We start from the raw sequence: 23,117 nt of genomic DNA, 5'->3' as shown, positions 1-23,117 counted from the left end.
TTGTGTGTGAATCTCTTTATTGTTTCTCTCCAGAGCCCCTGCAGCGGGGGAGGGGAGGGCGTGGGGAGGTGGCGCCCCTCCCACCAGCCTGAGACCACTCTCTGCCTCTCTCCTCTCCTCTCTTCTCCAGCATCTCACCCACTTTCTCTCCTTCTCAATCTCCTGCTCCCACCTCCAGCACCTTCGGGGATTCCCTCTTGTAGCCCCTGCTTTCTAAGTCCACCCTGGGCTGGGGAAAGGAAAGTAAGAGACCACGGGGACAATTTCAAGCCCCCCAGTCTCCACAGGGGCTAGTCCCCCTGGCTACCTGCCTGGCTTTCTCTCTCCTGGGCTGGGGGCTGGGGAGGTCTGCGGGGCTCAGTCCTGGCCCTGCAGTATCCCAACACCCTGCTCTGAGGCTGTCTCCAGAGCCAAAGGCTAGTGCCTGAGGTCACAGAGGTGGGAGGGACAGGGCCACCACTCCCGCCTGGGCTCCATCCAGCGCAAGAGCCAGGCTCACTCACTGCCAACAGCCAAGGCTCACAGCTGGGGTCCGCAGAGGTGGCTGGGGCATGCCCTGTGACCAGGCAGGGATGGGCTATGTCGCTGTTGGGGACCACGAGGGATGGCCAGTGAGGAGGGGTCAGAGGCTGTGAGGGGAGGACTGAGGCTGGGTGTGGTGTCCTGGGATGGAAGAAGGCTGGCTTCAGGGAGCAGTGAGGACAGGGGTGAGGACGGTCTCTGGTGGCAGAGGGTCTCTGTCTTTAGAGCACTTCATGCTGCTGCTGTGTGGCCTCACTGACGACCTGGGGAGGAAGAGAAGCCCAGTCCAACCATGTGCTAGCCAGAGAATGGAGCCTCAGCCCTGAGCCATCCCCACCCCAGGGCCGCAGGATCTCTCTTGCCCCACTAGCCAGGGACCTAGACCAGCACAGCTGGGTGGAAGATAGTCCCCCCAGACACATCCATAGCCCCCACCAAGGCTAAGGAGCCCAGACAGACCACTTACCTCCCCATCCCGTGTCTCGATGGTCTTGATCATCACCGTCTTCTTGGTATGGACCTCAGAACCCCTTTGCTCAGGGCTGGTTTCTGTAACAGGGTCCATTGCACACTCAGCCTGACCAAGTCCAGGCTGGGCTATACCACGGGCTGGGAGTCCATCTGGGGCCACATTGGGCAGAGCCCTAGCAGACCCCAACCCCCCTCAAGACAGGCTTGTTACTTCTTCAAGACTTTAACACCTTTCCTTCAGCCCAGCACCCAGCAGGTGGTTCTGCAGTCCCCAGCGCCTGTCCCATAGTTTAGATGGTCTCAGGAGCCAACAGATTTGCTCTATGTGCAGGATGGTGCAGGAGGGTAGGCGACGCCTGAGGCCCAGGCTGCACAGCACTGACATTCCCCATCCCTCCCAGTTCCTCTCCAACCCCAGGCCCCACGAGAGCCCTGCACACATTTGTCTCCTGGGACTCCCTTTCTTCAAGATAGAACCCCAAAGCCCAGTCTCAAGACACTCTTTAGAGGACCTTACAGTACCTATCTCCCTTTAAGATTTCAGGGCCAGGTGCGGTGGCTCACATCTGTAATCCCAGTAGTTTGGGAGACCGAGGCAGGTGGATCATGAGGCCAGGAGTTCCAGACCACCCTGACCAACATGGTGAAACCCCGTCTCTCCTAAAAATACAAAAATTAGCCGGGTGTGGTGGCACATGCCTGTAATCCCAGCTACTCAGGAGGCTGAGGCAGGAGAATTGCTTGAACCTGGGAGGCAGAGGTTGCAGTGAGCCGAGATTGCACCACTGCACTCCAGCCTGGGTGACAGAGCGAGACTCCGTTTCAAAAGAAAAAAAAAATTCAGATGAGCAACTTGATGTCTTCAAGTGAGACACAGCAGGAATAAGGCACCGACTCATTGTGCTGATGCTCAGTCACTTGCCATTCTGTGCCTCCGTTTCCTCACTGAGGACACGGAGTGAAGTGGTACCAACCTTATCATGGCCACAAAGCTATTGATTTGGAAAAGCACTGTGCAGTGTGGGTGGGGTTTTTTTGTACTATGAAGTTTTAAATGCAAGACTCATACTTGGTGTCTGTATAAACAACTAACTGAAAAGAGAGGCTCTGAGTTGTGTAGGAAAGGTCAAATGGAGGTCCTTGGTATTATGACTTTGGTGCTCACGAATTTCCTTAGCTAGCAACTAGCCTGTGATGAACGTTGTGACTCGCTGGAGCACAGCGTGTATTTTTTCCTGACGGAAATGTACCTCGAAGATAGAAAAGGTTTGATCTAGGAAAGGAGAAGCTGCCAAGGACTCCGACTTGCTTTCCTAATGCATCATTATCGTGTGTTTCTCTGCTCTCTGGGGTTGGAAAGCCACCCGATCTGCGTATTACTAATGTCAAAATGGCAGAGTGCCCTAAGAGCTCATTCTTTTCATTGTTTGGCTTTGCTAAGATTTGGCATTTTTTTCCAAACGTGCATCCAACATCTTGCTCCAGCAAACTGGAGGTGTTCGACAAGCAGCCAAGGTGGGGCTTGGCAATGTGCCAAACAGACAATGGGCCGTGGGTGTCTTAGAGGGCAGGTGGTATGAGATGCTCCTGAAGCCAGGTCCCCAAGGACACTCCTGCTACTTTCAGAGTTTGGGATTCAGAACAGAGGCTGCTTCCTGATGCCCAATACTCCAAGAAGGTGCAGGGGACGTGGTAAATACAATACAATATAATCACATAAAAAGCTCTCTCTGTCATAAGTTGTCTCATCCACCTCTACCTAAACTCCCCCACCTACCCGCAGTGGCCCCCTTTTTCTTCCCCAGACTCCAGGTCTGTCCCTAGCCCCAGGGTCCCATCCTCTCTCCTGGCTGGCCTTGGGGAGTGCCCATGCTGGACTCCTGGCCCCTGCAACTCCAGCCTCCGCCTGCCAGCAGACACTCACCTCGGAAGTTGAGGGCAGAGTAGGTCTGGATGGGGAGATTGATCCTAAAAGGGAAGAGACAAAACCTCCTAAGAGTTAAGATCCCTCCCATCGGCCAGGCCCAGCTGTAATCCCAGCACTTTGAAAGGCCGAGGCGGGAGGATCACCAGGTCAGGAGATCGAGACCATCCTGGCTAACACAGTGAAACCCCGTCTCTACTAAAAATACAAAAAATTAGCCGGGCATGGTGGCGGGCACCTGTAGTTCCAGATACTCAGGAGGGTGAGGCAGGAGAATGGTGCGAACCCGGGAGGTGGAGCTTGCAGTGAGCCGAGATCGCGCCACTGCACTCCAGCCTGGGGGACAGAGCAAGACCCTGTCTCAAAAAAAAAAAAAAAAAAAGAACCCTCCCATCTTTCCCTGAGACCGCCCATCAAGGCTCACCCTGGTCCTTTCTAAACACCATCCTCAGCTGTCCCAGTCCCACGGACCCCAGCACTCCCACCACCCATACTGCTCAAGGAATGGGGTCGAAGGCCAGCTAGAGCTGTCCCAGGAATAGTCTCTTCTGGAAGGATCATTATTTCAACTGTGAACTGCTGGCACGACACTAGGATGTGCAACCCCACCGCGCCCTCCAGAGCACCAGGATTTCCTTCTTGCTCCTGGCACTGAAGTTCGTACTAGTAGCAGCTGTGGGTGATATCCATTGCTCATGCCCACCCTCCAGCCAGGCCAGTTCTGAGAGCTTACCATTTAGGCCTAATGCTGGGAAAATGCAACATGCCTTTAGCTACCTTCAAAGGCCATCATATGTAGACGTCATTTTATAAAATCTGAAGTTTCTCTTTATGTTTGTACCTGTATCTAAACATGTCTGCTGCTTTTTAAACATTTCAGATATTATTTTTATGAGTATCAAGGGGTACCAGTTTTTGGAGTAACTGATCTGTTTTAAATTGAGGTTAAATTTACATACAGTGAAATGCACAGATCTTTAACGTACAATTCAATGAGTTTTGATCAATGTCCACATCTGTGTAACTACCAGTCCAAATCAAGATATAGAACATTTCTAGGCCAGGCACAGTGGCTCATGCCTATAATCCCAGCACTTTGGGAGGCTGAGGCAGGCGAATTACTTGAGGTCAGGAGTTAGAGTCCAGCCTGACCAACATGGTGAAACCTCATCCCTACTAAAAATACAAAAAATCAGCTGAGTGTGGTGGCACACGCCTGTAATCCCAGCTACTAGGGAGGCTGAGACAGGAGAACCGCTTGAGCCTGGGAGGCAGAGGTTGCAGTGAGCTGAGATCACGCCACTGCACTCCAGCCTGGGTGACAGAGCAAGACTCTGTCTCAAAAAAAAAAAAAAAAGATATAGAACATTTCTGTTATCCCACAAGGTTCCCTGGTGTCCCTTTCCAGTTGTATGTTGTTTTCTGTGTCTAGAGGTGGGTTGCTCTGAGCATGACGTCTGTGTCTTTTCCTCCGAACATGTGCATATGCTGACACGTGTGCATGTGTGTGCAAACTCATGCCTTCTGTATGCATCTCTTTACCTTCTCTTAGCCTATCCCTGTGCAAGGCTTCTCTCCCTCCCTCTCTCTATTTGCCTCTATCTGCTCCCTCCGTTTCCCTCCTCATCACTCCCCATTCTGCTTTCATCTGTCTCTTGACTGGCAGTAATATTTTATTATTGGTTGCTGAATATGGTTTTTTTGCTGCTGGTTCTTAATTCTGAAGGTGGATAAGGGAATACTTATATTTCTCTTTTTATAAATGCTGTTAATTAAATTGCTTTTTGCCCAGGTGGCCTTGGTTAATTCTCTGCAATTAATAGAGCAGTGGCCTCTTGTATAAAATTGTTTCCATGCCGGGCGCGGTGGCTCACGCCTGTAATCCCAGTACTTTGGGAGGCTGAGGCAGGCAGATCACCTGAGGTCAGGAGTTCGAGACCAGCTGGCCAACATAGTGAAACCCCGTCTCTACTAAAAATACAAAAATTAGCCAGGCGTGGTGGTAGGCGCCTGTAATCCCAGCTGCTCGGGAAGCTGAGGCAGGAGAATCGCTTGAACCCAGGAGGCGGAGGTTGCAGTGAGCCAAGATGGTGCCATTGCACTCCAGACTGGGTGACAAGAGCGAAACTCCATCTCAAAAAAAAAAAAAAATTGTTTCCAGGTCTTGTTGAGGTAATCGGTAATCTGGAGCCTCCTGGGGACAGAAATGGACCACCCAGCACCCCGCACCTCCCACTCGGGCTCCTGCCTGGCCCCTCACCGGCTCTCCTCTCCCTCCAGCAGCTTCCGGTAGGTGGCAATCTCCACATCCAGGGCCATCTTCACGTTGAGCAGGTCCTGGTACTCGCGCAGATGGCGGGCCATCTCATCCTTGAGGTGCCGGATTTCCTCCTCCAGGCGCGCAATGTTGTCCTGGTAGCCACTGGCCTCACTGGCAAATCGGTCCTCCAATTCCCGCATCTGCCTCATCAGGGAATCGTTCTGCAGGAGAGGGGGAACCCAGGTCAAGGAAGGGAAGAGGACACTAGCAGCCCAAAGAAAGCTTTGGGGCTGGCAGGCAACTCCAGGTGGTCAGGTCCAGGCCATGTTGAACCCTGAACTCAAATTAAGCCTATATGTGAGCACTCAGAATAAAATAGATAAAAAGGAACATTGCATTCAGCCTCACAGTCCCCACATAGGCAGATGCCCAGGAACCCCTGATTCCTTAGCATCCAACTGGAATCCACTTGTCTGGTTTTACCCCTATTGTAGATTTAAGTAGATGAAGGCCGAGAGAGGCTCTATGATGGGCCCAAGGTCACAAAGTGAGGGTGTGAACTGCAGACAGGAAGGGGCAGGGCCTGGCCAGGTGGGCAGGGACTCACAGTGCCCTTGAGGGCGTCAATCTCGCAGGTGTAGGACTGGATCTGGTGTCGGTATTCCATCATCTCCTGCTTGGCCTGGCGCAGGGCGTCGTTGTTCTTGTTGGCTGCCTGGGTCAGGTCTGACACCTAAGGGCAGAGAAGGGGCCCAAAAATGAGGAGGATGCAGGGCACGGGTAGGGATGAGCAAGGGAGCATGAAGCCTCTGGGCTCTCCTCCCATGGATGGTACCACAGGCAGCACATCCAAGCTGGGATTCAGGGGGACGGAGATGCCAGTCCCCGGGCGAGACCACCCACCTTCGACTTGTACCACTCCTCAGCTTCAGAAATGTTCTTAGCCGCGATGGTCTCATACTGAGCCCGGATGTCCCTGAGGGCGGCAGTGAGGTCTGGCTTAGACATGTCCATCTCCACCTGGACCTGCTGTTCCTGAAGCTGAGCCTGCAACTCACGGATCTCCTGTAGGGCATGACTGGGCTTCAGTCCCCTCTCAGGGCCCACACAGCACCCTCACACCCCTATTCCCAGCCAGAGCCTCACCCCAACCCCACTTTCCGGCTGCTTTCCCCATGGCCCAGTGACCCCAGGAAGAGGGGCCAAGGTATACCTCTTCGTGCACTTTCTTAAGGAACGCGATCTCCTCGTTGAGAGATTCAATTCTGCGCTCCAGGTCAATGCGAGCTAGAGTAGCTGCGTCCACGTCCTGGGAGAGGCCAAGCGAGAAGGACACCGTCACCACCACCCAGGTGGGGCAGAGCAAGGCCAGAGGCCATGCAAGGGGAAAAGAAGGGCACTCACCGCTCGGAAGGCAGCCAAATTGTTCTCTGCTTCTTCCTTCAACTGAATCTCCTCCTGCAGCCTGGGTGGGACAGACAGAAAGACAGACAGTTGCGGGTGATAAAGCTGGCAGTGGAAACGACTGGCCGGGGGCTGACCAGGGGGTGGATCCAGGACAGAGGGGGAGGGCCTGGCTGCTGGGTAGAGACAGGGAGTGGAGAGGCCCCACCCACCCAGGGAGGGCACAGGAAGTGGCCCAATCTCTGCCCAGGAGCCACACCCTTGAAATCTATGTCCCCACCAGACTGTGTGACCTCCCTGGGGTTAGAAACTGTGTCTATTTTATCCACCTCTGTGTTTCTGGTTCCCAGCTCCAGCCTGGCCAATATAGCTGCTCAATTAATATTTATGACTTTGGTGGCAGGAGGGTGACTCTGCTCACTTGGCCTGTCAGAAGTGGGACCAACAAATATGCTACACTTGCTGCCCTTTTCGTTCTCGGAGCCTGGTGAAGTCTACAGTCAGGTCCTCCCAAGCTCTCTGAGAGCTGTGACCCCCACCTACTCCCTTTTTCTCCAGCCTGTCTATTCACCTTGTAAAAAGACACAGTCTTGGCAAGGCCCCAGGGCCAAGCTCCCCCCTCCACCCCCCTCTCCCAGGGCTTCATCACAGCTGAGCTGAGAGCTGTTGCTTGGACTCTGGGCCCTTGCCCTGCTTTCCCTGTCTCCTATCAGCCTCCCTTCTCCCTCTGGCTACACTGCCCTCTGGGCCTCCTGCAGCCCTTCCTCTGCCCATCAACTACCTGACCCCATAAATATCGCCCCAGCATCTTAAAATGCTTTTTAACGGGGCTGTCCACAGGGCACCGGGTCCCCTAAATTCTCCCATATCCACCCCCTGATCTATGTCCCCAAGAAAACTCCTGTGCAAGATGGGATCGCAGGGGGAGAGACCTGGAGGTCACGACCCCTTGAAACACACGGGTGGAGGACCCTTTCTCCACATGGGGCAGGAGAGGGTCCCGGGCCCCGGGAGAAGGCAGGTGCTGACAGCGGGACCCCAGCCCCCAGGCCTAGCCTCCTGTGCCCTGCCCGCAGAAAGGGGAGTCTGGGGTGCCGGGCCCTCACTTGGCCTTGAGCCGCTGCAGGTCGTCGAGCAGGTTGTCGCGCTCGACGTCGACGCGGGCGCGCTGGTTAGTGAGCACCTCCACCTGGCGCCGCAGCTCCCGCAGCTCCTCCTCGTAGAGCTCGGCCACTCGCGTCGGCTCGCGACCCTTGAGCCGGTTCACTTCGGCGGCGAGCGCCGCGTTCTGCTGCTCCAGGAAGCGCACCTTCTCGATGTAGTTGGCGAAGCGGTCGTTGAGCTCCTGCAGCTCCACCTTCTCGTTGGTGCGCGTGGTCAGAAACTCCTGGTTCACCGCGTCGGCCAGTGAGAAGTCCAGCAGCTCGCCTGCGCCGTAGGAGGAGGGCGCGCGGGTGGTCCCCAGCCGGCTGGCCCGCAGCGACCCCAGGCCCCCGGCCCCGCCCGACGTGCGCGACACCTGGTACACGCGGGACGTCACCGAACTGGAGGAGCCCTTAGAGCCGAAACCCGCCCGCGGGAACACGGGCGAGCTCAGCGGGGAGCCGAGCGGGAAGCCCGGGGCCCCGCCGAAGGTGCGGCGGTAGGAGGACACGCGCTGGCTGGACGAGTAGGCCTGGCTCATGGTGACGGCGCGGGCGAGGCTGGCGGGCGCACGGAGGAGGCGGCGGGCAGGCGGCCGGCCGGAGAGTGGATGCGGCGAGGGGAGACAGGGCCCCCAGCCGTCGGCACTATTTGTATCCCTCCTGACATCAGCCCCCGCCTCCCCTCCCCTGACAGCTGCAAGATCCCGCTGTCCTGCCAGGAAAGGGCGGCCCGTGGCCGTGGGGGCGGGGAGGCCAGCTCCCCCGCAAGAGGCCTGCGCCCCTGAGTCAGCCAGCGGGGGTCCTGTGACAGGCAAGCCTGCCAATCCTTCGCCAGGGCAGGCAGCAAGCATGTCTGCAGCCCCCAGGCGGGCCTCTTTCAGCCCTGGTTATCTCCTCGTCCTGGGGTGGGCGGGGAGTGGGGTCAGGGGAGACAGCAGAAGAGAGGCTTCCCTTTAGTTTGAGGGTCCCCTTTTTGGTCAAGGAGAGGCTTTGGGTCATTTCTTAAAGGGTCAAGGCCTGTTCCCAGGAAAGGCCCTAAACCACCTTGTTCCTAAATATTCTCTTGAAGTCAAAGAGGTTTGGGTCTCAGGCAAAGACCAGCCAGGCTTGAGGGTGGGGGTCTCTAGGCAGGAAGGGAGGGCAGGGAGACGCCTGGCAGGCGGAGGGATCCTGACCAAAGCCTGCCTGCCATGTATGTCTATGGGCGAGCTAGCCCTGAGCCTCAGTTTCCCTCTGGACTAGTGCAGGCCCTCTTCCTCCCCCGTACTGTCGAGGGTGGGGCCTCAAGTTTATAAACAGTGGGCTGATTTCCAGAAAGGGTCTGATAAGCTTTCAGTTTCCAATCGCTATGTGCGCTCCCACCCCTGCACAGACTTTGTGTGGCTCCTGCCCCCTGGGTCCCCCGCCCCCTCCCTGATTCATCCCCCTACTCACACCACCCACGCCCACACACACCAGGGGTTTGTGTTTTGTCAGGAGCCGCATGTCAACCCAACCATCTCCCTGGCAGCAACAGCTGCCAACCCCAAATACCAGAGTGGGTATTTATAGAGGAGAACGCATGGCTGGGAAACAAGGCACAGGAGAGGAGCTGTGGGGGGCAGGGGGTACCTGAGGAGGCATGGGTGGGCGTCAGATAAGGAAGGCTAGGGTGACAGCCCCAATCACTTCCCACCCCCTATAATGCTCCAGCCCCCACCCCCACAAAAATGGAGCCCCACGGAGGGCCTGCCCAACCTCCAAAGCCCCCTCCTTAGCACAGGGCGCTTGCTAACCCCTAAGGACATCCACCATTCTCCATGGGCACTGGCCGTGCCTCTACACCTCCACTTGGCACTCCAGGCCCCTCTTGGACCTGACCCTTTTGGAATGCAAACCCTGAAAATAGAGTGCTCGATTAGGAGCCAGTCACTGGTCCTACCCTAGACCTGCCATCACCAGCTGGAGGGGTTACTAGTAGGTGTGTCCTTGTCTGAGCCCCAGCTCAGGCACGTCCTCTCTGAGCCCCAGCTTGTCAGATATAAAGTGAGGATGGTTAGCCTTGCCATGCTACCCTATAAAGGTTTAAAGAGGCCCAGGCCCTACTAATGTATGTAGCAACAATAATACCTTACATGTACTGACCACCTAGTGTGGGCCAAGCTGCTGAGCACTTCACACCCATGACCCCCAATTCTCCAACCCTAGGAGGTAGAGACTAGCATCATTCCCATTTTATAGCTCAGGAAGCTGAGACAGTGAGACCTCACAGCCTGTGGCTTTGGCCTCAGGATGGGTGTGAATGTGCGGGGTAAATTGTAAAGGGGGCTTTGTTACTGCACTCTTTTCAAAGCCCTTTCCCATTAAGTGTCGAATTTTCATCCAAGCGACAAGCTTCTGAAATAGATGGGGGAGTTCCAGATATTCTTATCCAGCCCTCGAGTCAGTGCAAGCTGTTGTGTTCTGGTTATTTTTGTGTTTCATCTCCCAGACTAGACTGTATGCTCCTGGAGGATTTTGGAGACCATGTGGATGCTTAACACACTCAGGCAGCACCGTCTTTCTCATTGTCATTCAAAGTAGCCTGCAAGCTTTCTTTTGCAATTTCCTTATTTTGATGACATGCTGTGCCTCCTCCCCATCCCTCCACCCCTAAAGACCCTGATTCCAGCCAGTCTTATTACTGCATCTCCCTGACTTCAGTGACTGGGTCAAGGAATGGGCCTGGGCATGAGGAGGGCCAATCAGAGACCTTCCCTGGAATTTATAGATGGAACTGGGATTCTTCAACTGGAACCTGTGGAAGCCATGTTTCCTGCCCCCTGCGGGAGTAGGAAGAAAGAGAGGTCAATATGCAAGAAGCAGAGGAGGCTGGAGAGGAGGAGCAGGCCAGCCCCTTGGTTCCTGCAGTGCTTCCCTCAACCTTGTGAGCTGAGCTCCCCCACTGTCCTTCCTGGCCTTGGGCCAACAAACTTTCCGTTTTTTGTTTTTTTTTTTTTTAATTTAAGGCACTTGGTATTGCTTTGATCACTTACAGCCCAAAGAACCAGATTAATCTTCTGAAGGGGACTCTACACCTATTTCTATGATGCTACTGGAACAACATTTCTGGAGCTCTTCTCTGTGAATGATCTCCAGACCACCTAAGGAAACTGGCCTTTGGACCAGCCCAAGGCCTCAGTTCCTTGGTGAAATGAGGCAGAACACAAATAAATCATGCCATCTATTCTCTAGTCAAAACTAACAACCACCAGACTTGGCCCCGAACCACTTGGGACTGTTTTCAAAATTCAGTTCCACCCCTGAGGATTTGCTACCATGGAGGGCTGCAAATCAACACCCCGAAGCCTGGAAGGCAGGTGAAAGAGGAGCACTCCAAAACATGCTGTGAGCTGGGCAGCACCGCTGGAGGGAGAGTTCAGCCTCCCGAGAGGACCACTCAGGATGGGACACACTAAAAATACCGACAATTTATTTGGATGGGTAGTGTATATGGTACAAAATTCAAGATGTGCAAAAAGGCATAAAATGAAAAGTAAGTCTCCTTCCCACTTTGACACCCAGCCACCCCAAACACTGCTTCAGAGACAACCAGGTTTTGGTTGTTATCGGTTCCTTTCAGAGACACTTCATGTACACACAACCACATTTTCTTATGTGGAGCCCCCACTTCTGAATCAATCTTTTTTCAATGACATACAGCTTAGAGATGGTTCCATTTTAGTACATTGACAGCTGAGTCACTTTTACATTGTGATAAAATATACATAAAATAAAATTCACCATTTGAGCCATTTTTTAAGTATACAGTTCAGTGGCATCAAGTACATTCACATTGTTGTACAACTATCCCCACCATCCATCTGCAGAACTTTTTCATTGTCCCAAGCTGAAACTCCATATGTATTAAAAATAACCCTCCACCTTCCCCTCCTCCCAGCCCCTGGTAAACATCATTCTACTTTCCGTTTCTACGAATTTGACTCTAGGTACTTCATGCAAGTGGAATCATACCATATTTGTCCTTTTGTGACTGGCTTACTTCCCTTAGCATAACGTCTTCAAGGTTCATCCATGTTGTGACATGGGTCAGAATTTCCTTTCTTTTTAAGGCTAAATAATATTCCATTGTATGTATACACCACACTTTGTTTATCTGTTGATGAATATTTGGGTTGTTTCCAACTTTTGGTTATTGTGAACAATGTTGCTATGAACTTTGGTGTACAAATATCTGTTCAAATACTTACGTTCAATTCTTTTCTGTAGATACTCAGAAGTGGAACTGCTATGTTATATGGTAATGCTATGTCTAAATTTTTGAGGAACTGCCATGCTGTTTTCCGCAGCAGCTGCACCATTTTACATTGCTACCAGCAGTGAACATGGGTTCCAATTTCTCCACATCCTGGCTAACACTTGCTATTTTCTATTTGTTTATTTGTTTTATAATATTAATAGTAGCCATCCTAATGGGTGTGAGGTGGCACCTCATTGTGGTTTGTTTGTTTTGTTTTGTTTTTTAGAGACAGGGCCTCACTCTGTCACCCAGGCTGGAGTGCAATGGCACGATCATCACTCACTGCAGCCTCAAATTCCTGGACTGAAGCGATCCTCCTGCCTCAGCCTCCCAAGTACCTAGGACTACAGATGCAAGCCACCATACCTGGCTAGTTTTTTTACTTTTCCATAGAGATGAGGTCTCCAAACCTATGTTGCCCAGGCTGGTCTCAAATTCCTGGGGTCAAGTGATGTTTCCACCTCAGCCTCTCACAATACTGGGATTATAGTTGTAAGCCTCCACACCCAGCCTTATTTCGTTTTTTAAAGATAGGGTCTCACTCTGTTGCCCAGGCTGGAGTGCAATGGCATGATCATACCTCACTGAGGACTTAAACTCCTGGTCTCAAGTGATCTTCCTGCCTCAGTCTCCTAAAGTGCTGGGATTATGGAAGCAAGCCACCGCACCTGGCTGCTCATTGTGGTTTTGATTTGCGTTTCCCTAATGATCAGTGATGTTGAGCATCTTTTCATGCGCTTACTGGTAATCTGTATATCTTCTTTGGCAAAATATCTTCAAATCCTTTGCCCATTTTTGAATTCGGTTGTTTGGGGATTTTTTGTTGTTGAGTTGCAGGAGTTCTTTATATACTCTGGATATTAATCCCTTATCAGATATATGATTTGCAAATATTTTTTCCCATTCTGTGGTTTGCCTTTTCACTCTGTTGATGATGTCCTTTGATGAACAAAAGTTTGTAATTGTGATCAAGTCCTATTTATCTATTTTTTATTTTATTGCCTATGCTTTTGGTGTCATATTCAATAAATCATCGCCAAATCCAATGTCATGAAGATTTTCCTCTTTGTTTTCTTCTAAGAATTTTATATTTTAGCTCTTATGTTTAGGTATCATGTCTGTTTGTTGTTGTTGTTGTTGTTGAAACAGGGTCTTGCTCTGTTACCCAGGCTGGATTACAGTGGTGCCATCATAGCTCACTGCAACCTCAAACTCCTGGGATCAAGCGATCCTTCCACCTCGGTCTCCCAAAGTGCCAAGATTACGGGCATGAGCCAATGTGTGCCTGGCTGTTTTATCCATTTTGAGTTAATTTCTATGTATGGTATAAGGTAAGAGTCCAGCTTTGTTTTTTTGCATGTGGATATCCAGTTTCTCAGCACCATTTGTTGAAAAGACTACCCTTTCCCCCACTGAATGGTCTGGGCACCTGGGATGAAAATAATTTAACCACATGTGTGAGGGTTTATTTCTGGGCTCTCTATTATATTCTGTTGGTCTGTATGTCTGTCTTTATGCTGGTACCACACACTGTTTTGATAACTGTACCTTTGTAGTAAATTTTGAGCTCAGAAAATGTGAGTTCTCCATCTTTGTTCTTTTTCAAAAATTTGTGGCTATTTGAGGTCTCTTGAAATTCCTTATGAATTTTAGGATGGATTTTTCTATTTCTGCAAAAATGTTGGTGGGATTTTGATAGGCATTATACTGAATCTATAGATCACTTTGAGTAGTAATGGTATTCTTAACAATATTAAGTGTTCCAGTTCATGAACATGGGATGTCTTTCCATTTATTTTTGTCTTCTTTGATTTATTTCAACAATATTTTATAATTTTCAGTGTACAAGTCTTGTGCCTCATTACTTATGTTTATTGCTAAGTATTTTATTATTTTTAATGCTATTGTAAATGCAGTTGTTTTCATTTATCATTGAGATGATCATGTGGGGTTTTTCTTCATTCTGTCAATGTGAAGTATGACACTGATTGACTTTCATATATTGAACTATCCTTGCATTCCAGGAATAAATCCCACCTGATAATAGTGTGTAATCCTTTAAATTTGCTGCTGAATTTGGTTTGCTAGTATTTTGTTATGAGTTTTACATCAATATTTACAAGGGATATTGGTCTGTAGTTTTCCTGTAGTGTCTTTGTTTGGCTTTGGTATGAGGATAATGCTGGCCTCATAGAATGAGCTAGAAAGTGGCTGGGCACAATAGCTCATGCCTGTAATCCCAGCACTTTGGGAGGCCGAGGCAGGCAGATCAGGAGGTCAAGAGTTCGAGACCAGCCTGACCAACATAGTGAAACCCCATCTCTACTAAAAATACAAAAATTAGCTGGGTGTAGTGGCACACACCTGTAATCCCAGCTACTTGGGAGACTGGGGCAGGAGAATCACTTGAACCCGGGAGGCGGAGGTTGCAGTAAGCCGAGATCGTACCACTGCATTCCAGCCTGGGTGACAGGGCGAGACTCTGTCTCAAAAAAAAAAAAAAAAAAGAATGAGCTAGAAAGTATTCCTTTCTCTTCTAATTTTTGGAAGAGTTTGAGGACTGGTGTTAGGTTTTTTGTTTGTTTGTTTGTTTGTTTTGAGACAGTGTCTCACTCTGTCACCCAGGCTGAAGTGCAGTGGTGTGATCATGGCTTACTGTAGTCTCAACCTCCGGGGCTCAAGTAACCCTCTCACCCTCCCACCTCAGCCTCCCTAGTGGCTGGGACCACAGGCGTGTGCCACCATACCTGGCAAACTTTGTAATTTTTTTGTAGACAGGGAGTCTCCCTATGTTGCCCCAGGCTGATCTCAAACTCTTGGGCTCAAGTGATCCTCCACCTTGGCTTTTCAAACTGTTGGGATTACAGGTGTGAGCCACCATGCCCAGCCTGGTGTTAGTTCTTTAAATGTTTCTTAGAACTCACCAGTTAAGCCATCTGGTCTTGCACTTTTCTTTGTTGTGGGGTTTTGAGTCATTGTTCTTAACGCCTTTATTTGTATTTCACTATATAGACTTGGTATAATTTATTTGGCCAGTTCCTTATTGATAGACATTTATGTTGTTTCCAGTGTTTTGCTATTATAAGCAATGCTGCTGTGAACATCTTCAGGACACCTTTGAACACAAATTTTGGTACTTGTTTTTTTTTGAGACAGGATTTTGCTCTTGTTGTCCAGGCTGGAGTGTAATGTGCGATCTCGGCTTACCGCAACCTCCACCTCCCAGGTTCAAGCAATTCTCCTGCCTCAGCCTCCTGAGTAGCTGGGAATACAGGCATGCGCCATCATGCCCGGCTAATTTTGTATTTTTAGTAGAGATGGGGTTTCTCCATGTTGGTCAGGCTGGTCTTGAACTCCCGACCTCAGGTGATCCACCTGCCTCAGCCTCCCAAAGTGCTGGGATTGTAGGCATGAGCCACCATGCCCATCCACTTTTTTTAAAAAAAACATAAAAGTCACAGTATTTAGTGGTCAGGCCTCTTCCTTAATTGATATTGGAAATGGAAAGGTCCACCAGGACAGATGATTTCATTCAGCATTTACCAGAAAAGGGGACAATTTATAAATTTGTGTATGTGGGATGGTGCCTTGTACAGTGGGTACTGACAATAACTTTTGTTAAATGAATTAAGGAAAGAAGTTAGTCCTGCTCTCTGTTTGAAATATTTCCAGATTAAGCCGGGCGCGGTGGCTCACGCCTGTAATCCCAGCACTTTGGAAGGCCGAGGCAGGCGGATCACGAGGTGAGGAGATCGAGACCATCCTGGCTAACACAGTGAAACCCTATGTCTACTAAAAATAAAAAAAATTAGCCAGACATGGTGGTGGGCACCTGTAGTCCCAGCTACTCGCGAGGCTGAGACAGGAGAATGGCATGAACCCGCGAGGCTGAGCTTGCAGTGAGCCGAGATTGTGCCACTGCACTCCAGCCTGGGTGACAGAGCGAGACTCCGTCTCAAAAAAAAAAAAAAAATATTTCCAGATTATTCAAACCTCAGAGTTTTAGAAGCTTACAGTTGGACCTCAGCAGGTCATGAGGCTGACCAGTCTCATGCTCCCACTTCTCGCTGAAGTCCGAAGTCTTCTTTACTGTGGCTCCAGCAAGCACTTGATCAGCTTGAATCCCTCCAGTCCCTGGGAACTTACTGTCTCTGGGCAGCACATTCCATTCCTGAAGAGTCCCTGAGTACCTAACATGTCTCCACCGCAGCTCTGCTGTTAGAAAACCTTTCCTTGGCCAGGTGTGGTGGCTCACACCTGTAAACCTGACACTTTGGGAGGCCGAGGAGGGCGGATCACCTGAAGTCAGGAGTTTGAGACCAGCCTGGCCAACATGGCAAAACTCCGTCTCTACTAAAAATACAAAAATTAGCCAGGTGTAGTGGCACGGGCCTGTAATCCCAGCTACTCGAGAGGCTGAGGCAGGAGAATCACTTGAACCTGGTGGGTGGATGTTGCAGTGAGCCGAGATCACACCACTTCACTCCATCCTGGGCTAAACAGCAAAACTCTGTCTCAAAATTAAAAAAAAAAAAAAAAAGAAAAGAAAAGTAAGAAAGAAAACGTTTCCTGATACTCAAAGCCAGATGACATGTCTCTGCTATGCCACATATTCTAACCTGGGAGCCAAGCAGAGCAAGAACCCCCCTTTCACAGATCTACCCTGCAAACATTTGGGGGCAGTGTTCATGCCTTTTGGAATGTTGCCTGTTTTGCCACTCCCAGCTTCTCTCCTTTCCCTGACCTATTGAACCAGCAAGACCCAAACTTGTCATGGCCTCTGAGGGCCCCACAGGACTGGCCCTGCCCACCTCGTCAACTGCAGCTCACTCACCTCTCCTTCAGACTCCCCTTGCTTCAGCCTCCTTTCTGTTGGGTGAGGCTGCCCAGCTCTCTCCAGCCTCCAGACCTTGGCCTTTGCTGTTCCCTGCTGTCCCCCGAGCACAATGTCTGGAGGGCTTCAGGATGCCCCAGCAGATCTCTGAACCTCACAGAGGACTCTCTGGAAAATAAGGGTCCTGGCTCTACCTAGGAGCCCCCAGATTTCATGAATGGCATGGATGGAGGACAGGTGGCTAGTATGGGCGGATAGCTGAGGTGGCTTGGCCGGCATAGGGCATTTGGATTAGGAAAAACTGAAAGAACTCAAAAAGGAGAGAACTGGCCCTTTACCCGGTCTGAGAGAGCCTCACTTGCCCTGGGATTCCAGGTGTGAGGCAGTGTTAATTCCTCCTGCGGTGCGCCCTCCCTCCGTGGACTAATACCCACCCACAGGGGCACCCTCCACTCCTTCCAGGGCCCCTCTTCTCTCTCTTTTTTTCCAGCTGGAGACCTCATGCTTCCACCCTGAGCTGGGTTGGGCCAGAAGGCAGCCATTGCATGAGAGAGCCTTGGGAACAGCATGGCAAGGATGAACTCTGGGGACCTAGGCCCTCATCATCAACTGTAGCACTGGGTCATTGACACGGGGGTGAGAAGGTGGTGGCGGCAAAAGGCACAAGCATAGGGGTTGGGGGTAGAGTGGTCAATTGGAGGTGAAGATACAGGTGGACACCCTGGGGATTCACCAGCTGACCACCTGCGCTACCTGGGCAAGTCCCTGGCCTCGGCCCTGTTGTGATCCCAGTGTGAGAGAGGGGACAAGGCCAAGTCACCTCTGGGGTCCCCTCAACTTCTGACAGCCTGAGACTCTGGGCCCCAGCAGGGGGTGGTCTCAGCTGAGTTTTTTCCTGGGACTCACTGTCTAATGTCCCCTGGCCTCCCTGCCCAGAGCCCCTCCCTCCAGCAGCCCCCTCCCATGCATCCCCATCCCCTCCATCCACCTTCCCCCAGCTGGAGCAGCTGCTTGACCTCCACAGGCTGCTGAGGAGCTGGAGTGACTGTAAAAGGGAAGGAATGTCCAGAGGCGGCTGTTTCTCCCTGATATCACCCGGGGGGAGGCTGGAGAGTTGGGGGCCCAGCCGGGATGGCGTCAGGATTCTCCCTGAAACTCATCCCTCTCCTGCTGCGCTGTCTCCTCCCCAGGCTCAGCCAGCAATCCACCCCCCTCCCATCGGCCACGCTCCACATCTCATTGGCTTAAGACATTCGGGCCATATCCTCCCTCTCCTAACTTTTTCCACCTCCAGCCCCCAGACCCTCTCCTGGGCCCCTTCCTTCACTGGCACCCCCACCCCAATTCTCATCAACCCCTCCTTCATCGTCCTCATCACCCCCACACCCCGACCTTGCTCCTTCTCCAAGGAGGGCCCCACAGCCCCGATTCCTGCCCCCTCCTGCCCCACGCTCCTTTTACAGACACAGAGTGCTGTGGACTTTCTGCCAAAGTAGGACAAGTCTGGGGCTAGTCTCACCTCCTCCCCAACCCCCAACTTCTCCCACCAAATAGGACAGCTCAGCCCAGGAAGGAGGCTAGGAGGAGAAGGAGGCTGGGCCTCAAGGGGGAAGAGCTCATGAGATGATGGAGATGAAAGGGCTTTGTGGACTCTCATTACCCTGTAAACTTCAGGTGTTATTCACCCAGTAAGAGAAGACACGGAGGAGAGGATGGGACGGAAGGGTGGACGGAAGGGAAGGGGGCTTTGGTAGCATTAAGAAAGGTCCCAGGACAGCACAGTGGCTCATGCCTGTAATCCCAGCACTTTGGGAGGTTGAGGCAGAAACATTGCTTGAGCCCAAGAGTTCAAGATCAGCTTGGGCAACAAAGTGAGACCTTGTCTCTACAAATTTTTTAAAAACAATTAACCAGGTATGGTGCTGCATACCTGGAGTCCACTGCACAAGGGAGGCTGAGGCAGGAGGATTGCCTGAGCCCAGAAGGTCAAGGCTGCAGCGAGCTATGACTGAGCCACTGCTCTCCACCCTGAGTGACAGAGAAAGATCCTGTCTCTAAAAGAAAAAAAAGAAAACGCCTCAGGGAAGGCTTCCTGATGCATTGGGAGCACATGGCTGAACTGGGGACCTGTCCTGGACCAGCTCTGAGACAAGCTGTGTGACATTGGACTGGTCACCTCCCCGTTCTGGGTCTCGGTTTATCCTTGCTTAAAGTGAAATATCCTTGGACATACCTCCCTACTCTGACCCCAAAGAGAGGGGTGAAAGAGGTCTGTTTTCTTTTTCTTTTTTTTCCTTTTTTTCCTGAGACAAAGTTTCACTCTTGTTGCCCAGGCTGGAGTTCAATGATGCAATCTCTGCTCACTGCAACCTCCGCCTCCCAGGTTCAAGCGATTCTCTTGCCTCAGCCTCCCAAGTAGCTGGGATTACAGGTGCCCCCTCACCACACCCGGCTAATTTTTATATTTTAGTGGAGACAGGGTTTCACCATGTTGGCCAGGCTGGTCTGGAACTCCTGACCTCAAGTGATCCACCTGCCTCGGCCTCCCAAAGTGCTGGGATTACAGGCGTGAGCCACTGCACCTGGGCCCCTTCTTTCTTTTTTATATTTCAACCTAGATGAAGAAAAGGGGTTGCACCCCTTCCTTGGAATTCTCTGTTGGGATCTCAGTGCCATCACTCCATTCTCTCTTCTTCCTGATTCATCCCCATTCCTTTCATCTTGCCTCATAGGCTTTTTTGGTTCAGCCCCTCCGGTTTGGTCAGATCCCTGCCCTCCTGGGCCCCTTCCAGGTTTCCTACATCCCTCTGAGGCTGTGAGGCTTTAAACAGGGCCTGAGCAGGCTGGCAATGACCTCACAGGGCCACTATGCACAGCTGCTATTTATAGCCTTATAGGCTCATCCTCCTCTTCCTCCAACCAGCTGAGTCACGGTCAGCTTGGGGTCCACTCAGACCCCAGGGCCTTCTCTGCCACTCCAGATCCCAGTCCACCACAGCACCCTGAACTGTTCTTGCCGCTGTGCTGGATGCTTTATTCTCTGAACCATCCAAGTACACAATGAAGATGAGTGTTGGGTTCTACACAACACCCTTTTTTGGGCCCTCAGCATTGTATGTTCTTATAGCCCAGCCCTTCATCCTTCTGTCTTCTCATGTCTGCCAGATAGGCAGCCCATGACCTCAATTCCACTGGACTCTGCAGAGGTGTGGGCAAGGTGAGGAATTTGAGAAGCATCTGATAGGCCATGGCCAGAGTTCAGATCCTGGATCTCCCACTCTTGGGTTAGTTTCCTCACCTCTCTGAGCCTGTTTCCTCACCTGTGAAATGGTAATTACAGCATAGGGTTGTTGGGAAGATTAAACGAGAAACGTGTCTGCAAAGCACTTAGCACAGTGCCCAGCACACTTCGCATGCTCAGTAAGTGCCAGCCATCATGAGTATTTTTTGTATCCCCTTTTGACCAATAAGGAAACTGGTTCAGTGGGGGCCAAGGACTTGCTCAAGTCCTTGCTTCAGGTCAGCAGGTCAAGGCCAAGATTCAGAGCCAGGACTGCCTGACTCCAAAGCACTAGCTCTTCCTGTGGGCTATGGTGCCTCTGAGAATAACACAGCTACCACTCACTGAGCATCTACTGTATACCAGGCACAGTATTATGGATAGCTGCCACATGGAATCACTGTATCTCTAATCCTTACAACACTGAAGTAACTCTTATCCCCATTTTAGAGCGGTGGATACTAGCCTCAGAGAGGTTAGGTAAGTTTCCTAAGGTTGCACAGCAAGTAAAAAGCAAAGCCTGGATTAACCCTAGTCAGTGTCTCCTAGAAGTCCTGCTTATTTCTCTGTGTGGTCTCCAAGGCCTTACCACATATTGATTTGGCAGACACAGCCCTCGGTTCATCCCCTTTTAACTCGGCCCCATTGGGGGCTCTCCATGGAAAAAGCCCCTTGTCCAGCATTGGACAAGTCCCTCCTAACATTCTGCTCTGCTCCTCTCCCCAAAACCCTTGCCCTCCAGAAACGGTCTAGGCATGGAGGGGGAGGCTGTCAGGGAGTCAGGCCCCACTGACAGAGGAGTCCGAACTTTAGCCTACAGGAAAGGCGGGTGGGGAGGACACTGGAAATTTTTCATCTGAAGGATAAAGAATCCAGTGGGGGCCCTTCTGCCCTATGCCACTCACAGGCCAGCCAGGCACGGGGCTCCTCACAGGCTGCAGAGGCTCCCCTCAGTCCACCCTGGCCCCAGACTGCCCCCAACCGGCCTGGGAGCAGCCTCGCGTGGCAGCATCCACACCTCTGTCCTGGAGAGGCTGCCAGGAGGACTGAGACCAAAGTCCAGGCTTGATCTGTGGCCTCAAGTTTCCAAAAAGATTCCAGGGTCCACTGCCAGCCCCTGGGGATTCCCACTGCCCAAGCTCGTGAGTGCCAGATGCTCCCAGAGCGCATCAGGAGTGTCCCAGATACACTTCCCTTCCCAACTAAAGATCCCCAGAGTTACAATTTGCTGAAAGCAGAGTGCTGGCCTTCTTTCTTCCCACCCACAGCAGTCAGAACGGTATACCCCAACCATCCCAAAGGGCCCTCCTAATGCCCCCACCTCATCCGGCCTCAAAGAGATGGGGCAGGTGCTCCCTCTGCCCTCTCCCAGGTGCCCCAGCCACCCTGGATACCAGAATAGACCACTGACCGCCTGCCCTTGGGGCTGGGAGGGGCCACAGCCGGTGCTGCCACTCAGGCTGGGAGAGGGATCGGGCAGAGAGGAGTGCACAGGCTGGTGCTGGGACTGAGAGGGCGCTGGAGGGCCCCAGGCTGTTTCCAGCAGCTCCTCTGTGCTGTGCAGTGAGCTCTCCCATCAACACCCTACAAGCAATAGTGCCCCCCACTCCCCAGCCAGAACAGGGCTTGGATCTCCAGACACCAGCTCAGAATTGGGCTGAATCTATGCTCCAACTTCTCCCAACCTCTCCTTTTCTCCTCTGGGGCTCCACCCCAGCCCCAGCCCCGTCTAAGTGAGGAGGCCCTTATTTGGTGACCCCACATTCTAGCATTTTGGTGTTGAGAGGGCTTCCGGCCTGGACTAGGATCCCTGCCCCCACCCCTAGGTCCCAGGCTGCTTCTCCTGGCCTTCCAGCTGCTGGTCCTGTGCAGTTCCCTTCTTGGACACCTCTCCCAAGCCCAGGCCCGATTTAGCTCCTTTAATCTTGCCGGTAACCCAATCTGGCCATTTCCTGAGCACACGCTGCACTTCCCAAATGGCCCTTCCCTGGAGAGTGGCCAGGGCAGAGTGGCCTCAGCTCTTCCCTGGACTGAAGCACCCCCACCCTCCTGCCCCAACATTCTACTCCTCTCTTTTTCCCCACCCCTAGGAGGCCCCAGGGCGCTCTGGCTCTGCAAGACTCTGTTCTGTTGTCCCAGCCTCTAAGTAGCCCAGGCCTGAGGCCCGAGCCCCCATTTCCAAGCCCAGCCCAAGTCCTCACCTGGTGCTTTCCTGCTTCCCAGCCTTTGCTGAGCTTTTCCTGTGCCTGGAACACCCTCACCTTTACAGGGCATTTCTTATTTATTTTTTTTCGAGATGGAGTCTCGCTCTATTGCCCAGGCTGGAGTGCAGCCTGGGGCGCAATCTCAGCTCACTGCAACCTCTGCCTCCCGGGTTCAAGCAATTCTCCTGCCTCAGGCTCCCTAGTAGTAGGGATTACTGCCACCCACATCCAGCTAATTTTTATATTTTTGCAGAGACAGAGTTTTGCCATGCTGGCCAGGCTGGTCTCGAACTCCTGACCTTAGATGATCCGCCTGCCTCTGCCTCCCAAAGTGCTAGGATCACAGGCGTGAGCCACCGCGCCTGGCCTGCTCATGCTTTTCCTCTGCCTGGAACACCCTCACCTCCACAGGGCATTTCTTACCACAGTGCAACACTTACCGTCTCCCTCTCACGGCCAGCTCTAGCCTCATTTCCCAAGTTCTTCTCAGAGCCCAGAGTGGTTTGGAGCCCAGACTGGAAACAGACTACCAGAGACCCTGATCCCAGCTCTTTCTCGCTGTGTGACCTTGGACAAATTGCCTTCCTCCTTGTGTCTCCATTTCCTCATCTGTAAATGAGGGTGATAACGCATTTCTCAGAGGGTGCCTATGAGGATTCATTGAGTTCCTTGATGTAAAGTGTTTTGAATAGTTCTGGGGACATAGTAATTGCTATTTAAATGTTAAATGAAAATTATCTTTCCCTGCCTTGTATTACTATGACTTTATTTCCTCCAAGTTAAGACACCATGAA

The 23,117-nt window shown here is 51.9% G+C and overlaps 1 protein-coding gene across 1 annotated transcript; it reads right to left on the bottom strand.

Annotated features, from left to right (window-relative positions):
* On the bottom strand, positions 1-9,141 carry DES (desmin). Its single transcript, XM_031008429.2, has 9 exons — positions 7,688-9,141; positions 6,582-6,642; positions 6,391-6,486; positions 6,081-6,242; positions 5,785-5,910; positions 5,178-5,398; positions 2,918-2,961; positions 989-1,071; positions 1-785 (listed from the first exon to the last, which is right to left on the bottom strand). Exons 1-9 carry the CDS (start codon positions 8,575-8,577, stop codon positions 744-746), a joined length of 1,725 nt encoding a protein of 574 aa, XP_030864289.2. The 5' UTR covers positions 8,578-9,141; the 3' UTR covers positions 1-743.
* Between the last annotated feature and the right edge of the window lie 13,976 nt (positions 9,142-23,117).

The sequence above is a fragment of the Gorilla gorilla genome, chromosome 11 (assembly GCF_029281585.2).
Source record: "Gorilla gorilla gorilla isolate KB3781 chromosome 11, NHGRI_mGorGor1-v2.1_pri, whole genome shotgun sequence".
In the NCBI taxonomy this organism is placed as follows: domain Eukaryota; kingdom Metazoa; phylum Chordata; class Mammalia; order Primates; family Hominidae; genus Gorilla; species Gorilla gorilla.
This window is presented reverse-complemented; position numbering and strand designations above follow the sequence as displayed.

Excerpts from the sequence above, each read along its gene's own strand:
- DES (XM_031008429.2), bottom strand. The coding sequence starts at position 8,577 with ATGCTTGCTGCCTGCCCTGGCGAAGGATTGGCAGGCTTGCCTGTCACA. Across the intron at positions 6,243-6,390 it reads TTAAGAAAGTGCACGAAGAG|GAGATCCGTGAGTTGCAGGC; the intron begins GTATACCTTGGC and ends CATGCCCTACAG. Across the intron at positions 5,911-6,080 it reads AGGAGTGGTACAAGTCGAAG|GTGTCAGACCTGACCCAGGC; the intron begins GTGGGTGGTCTC and ends CTCTGCCCTTAG.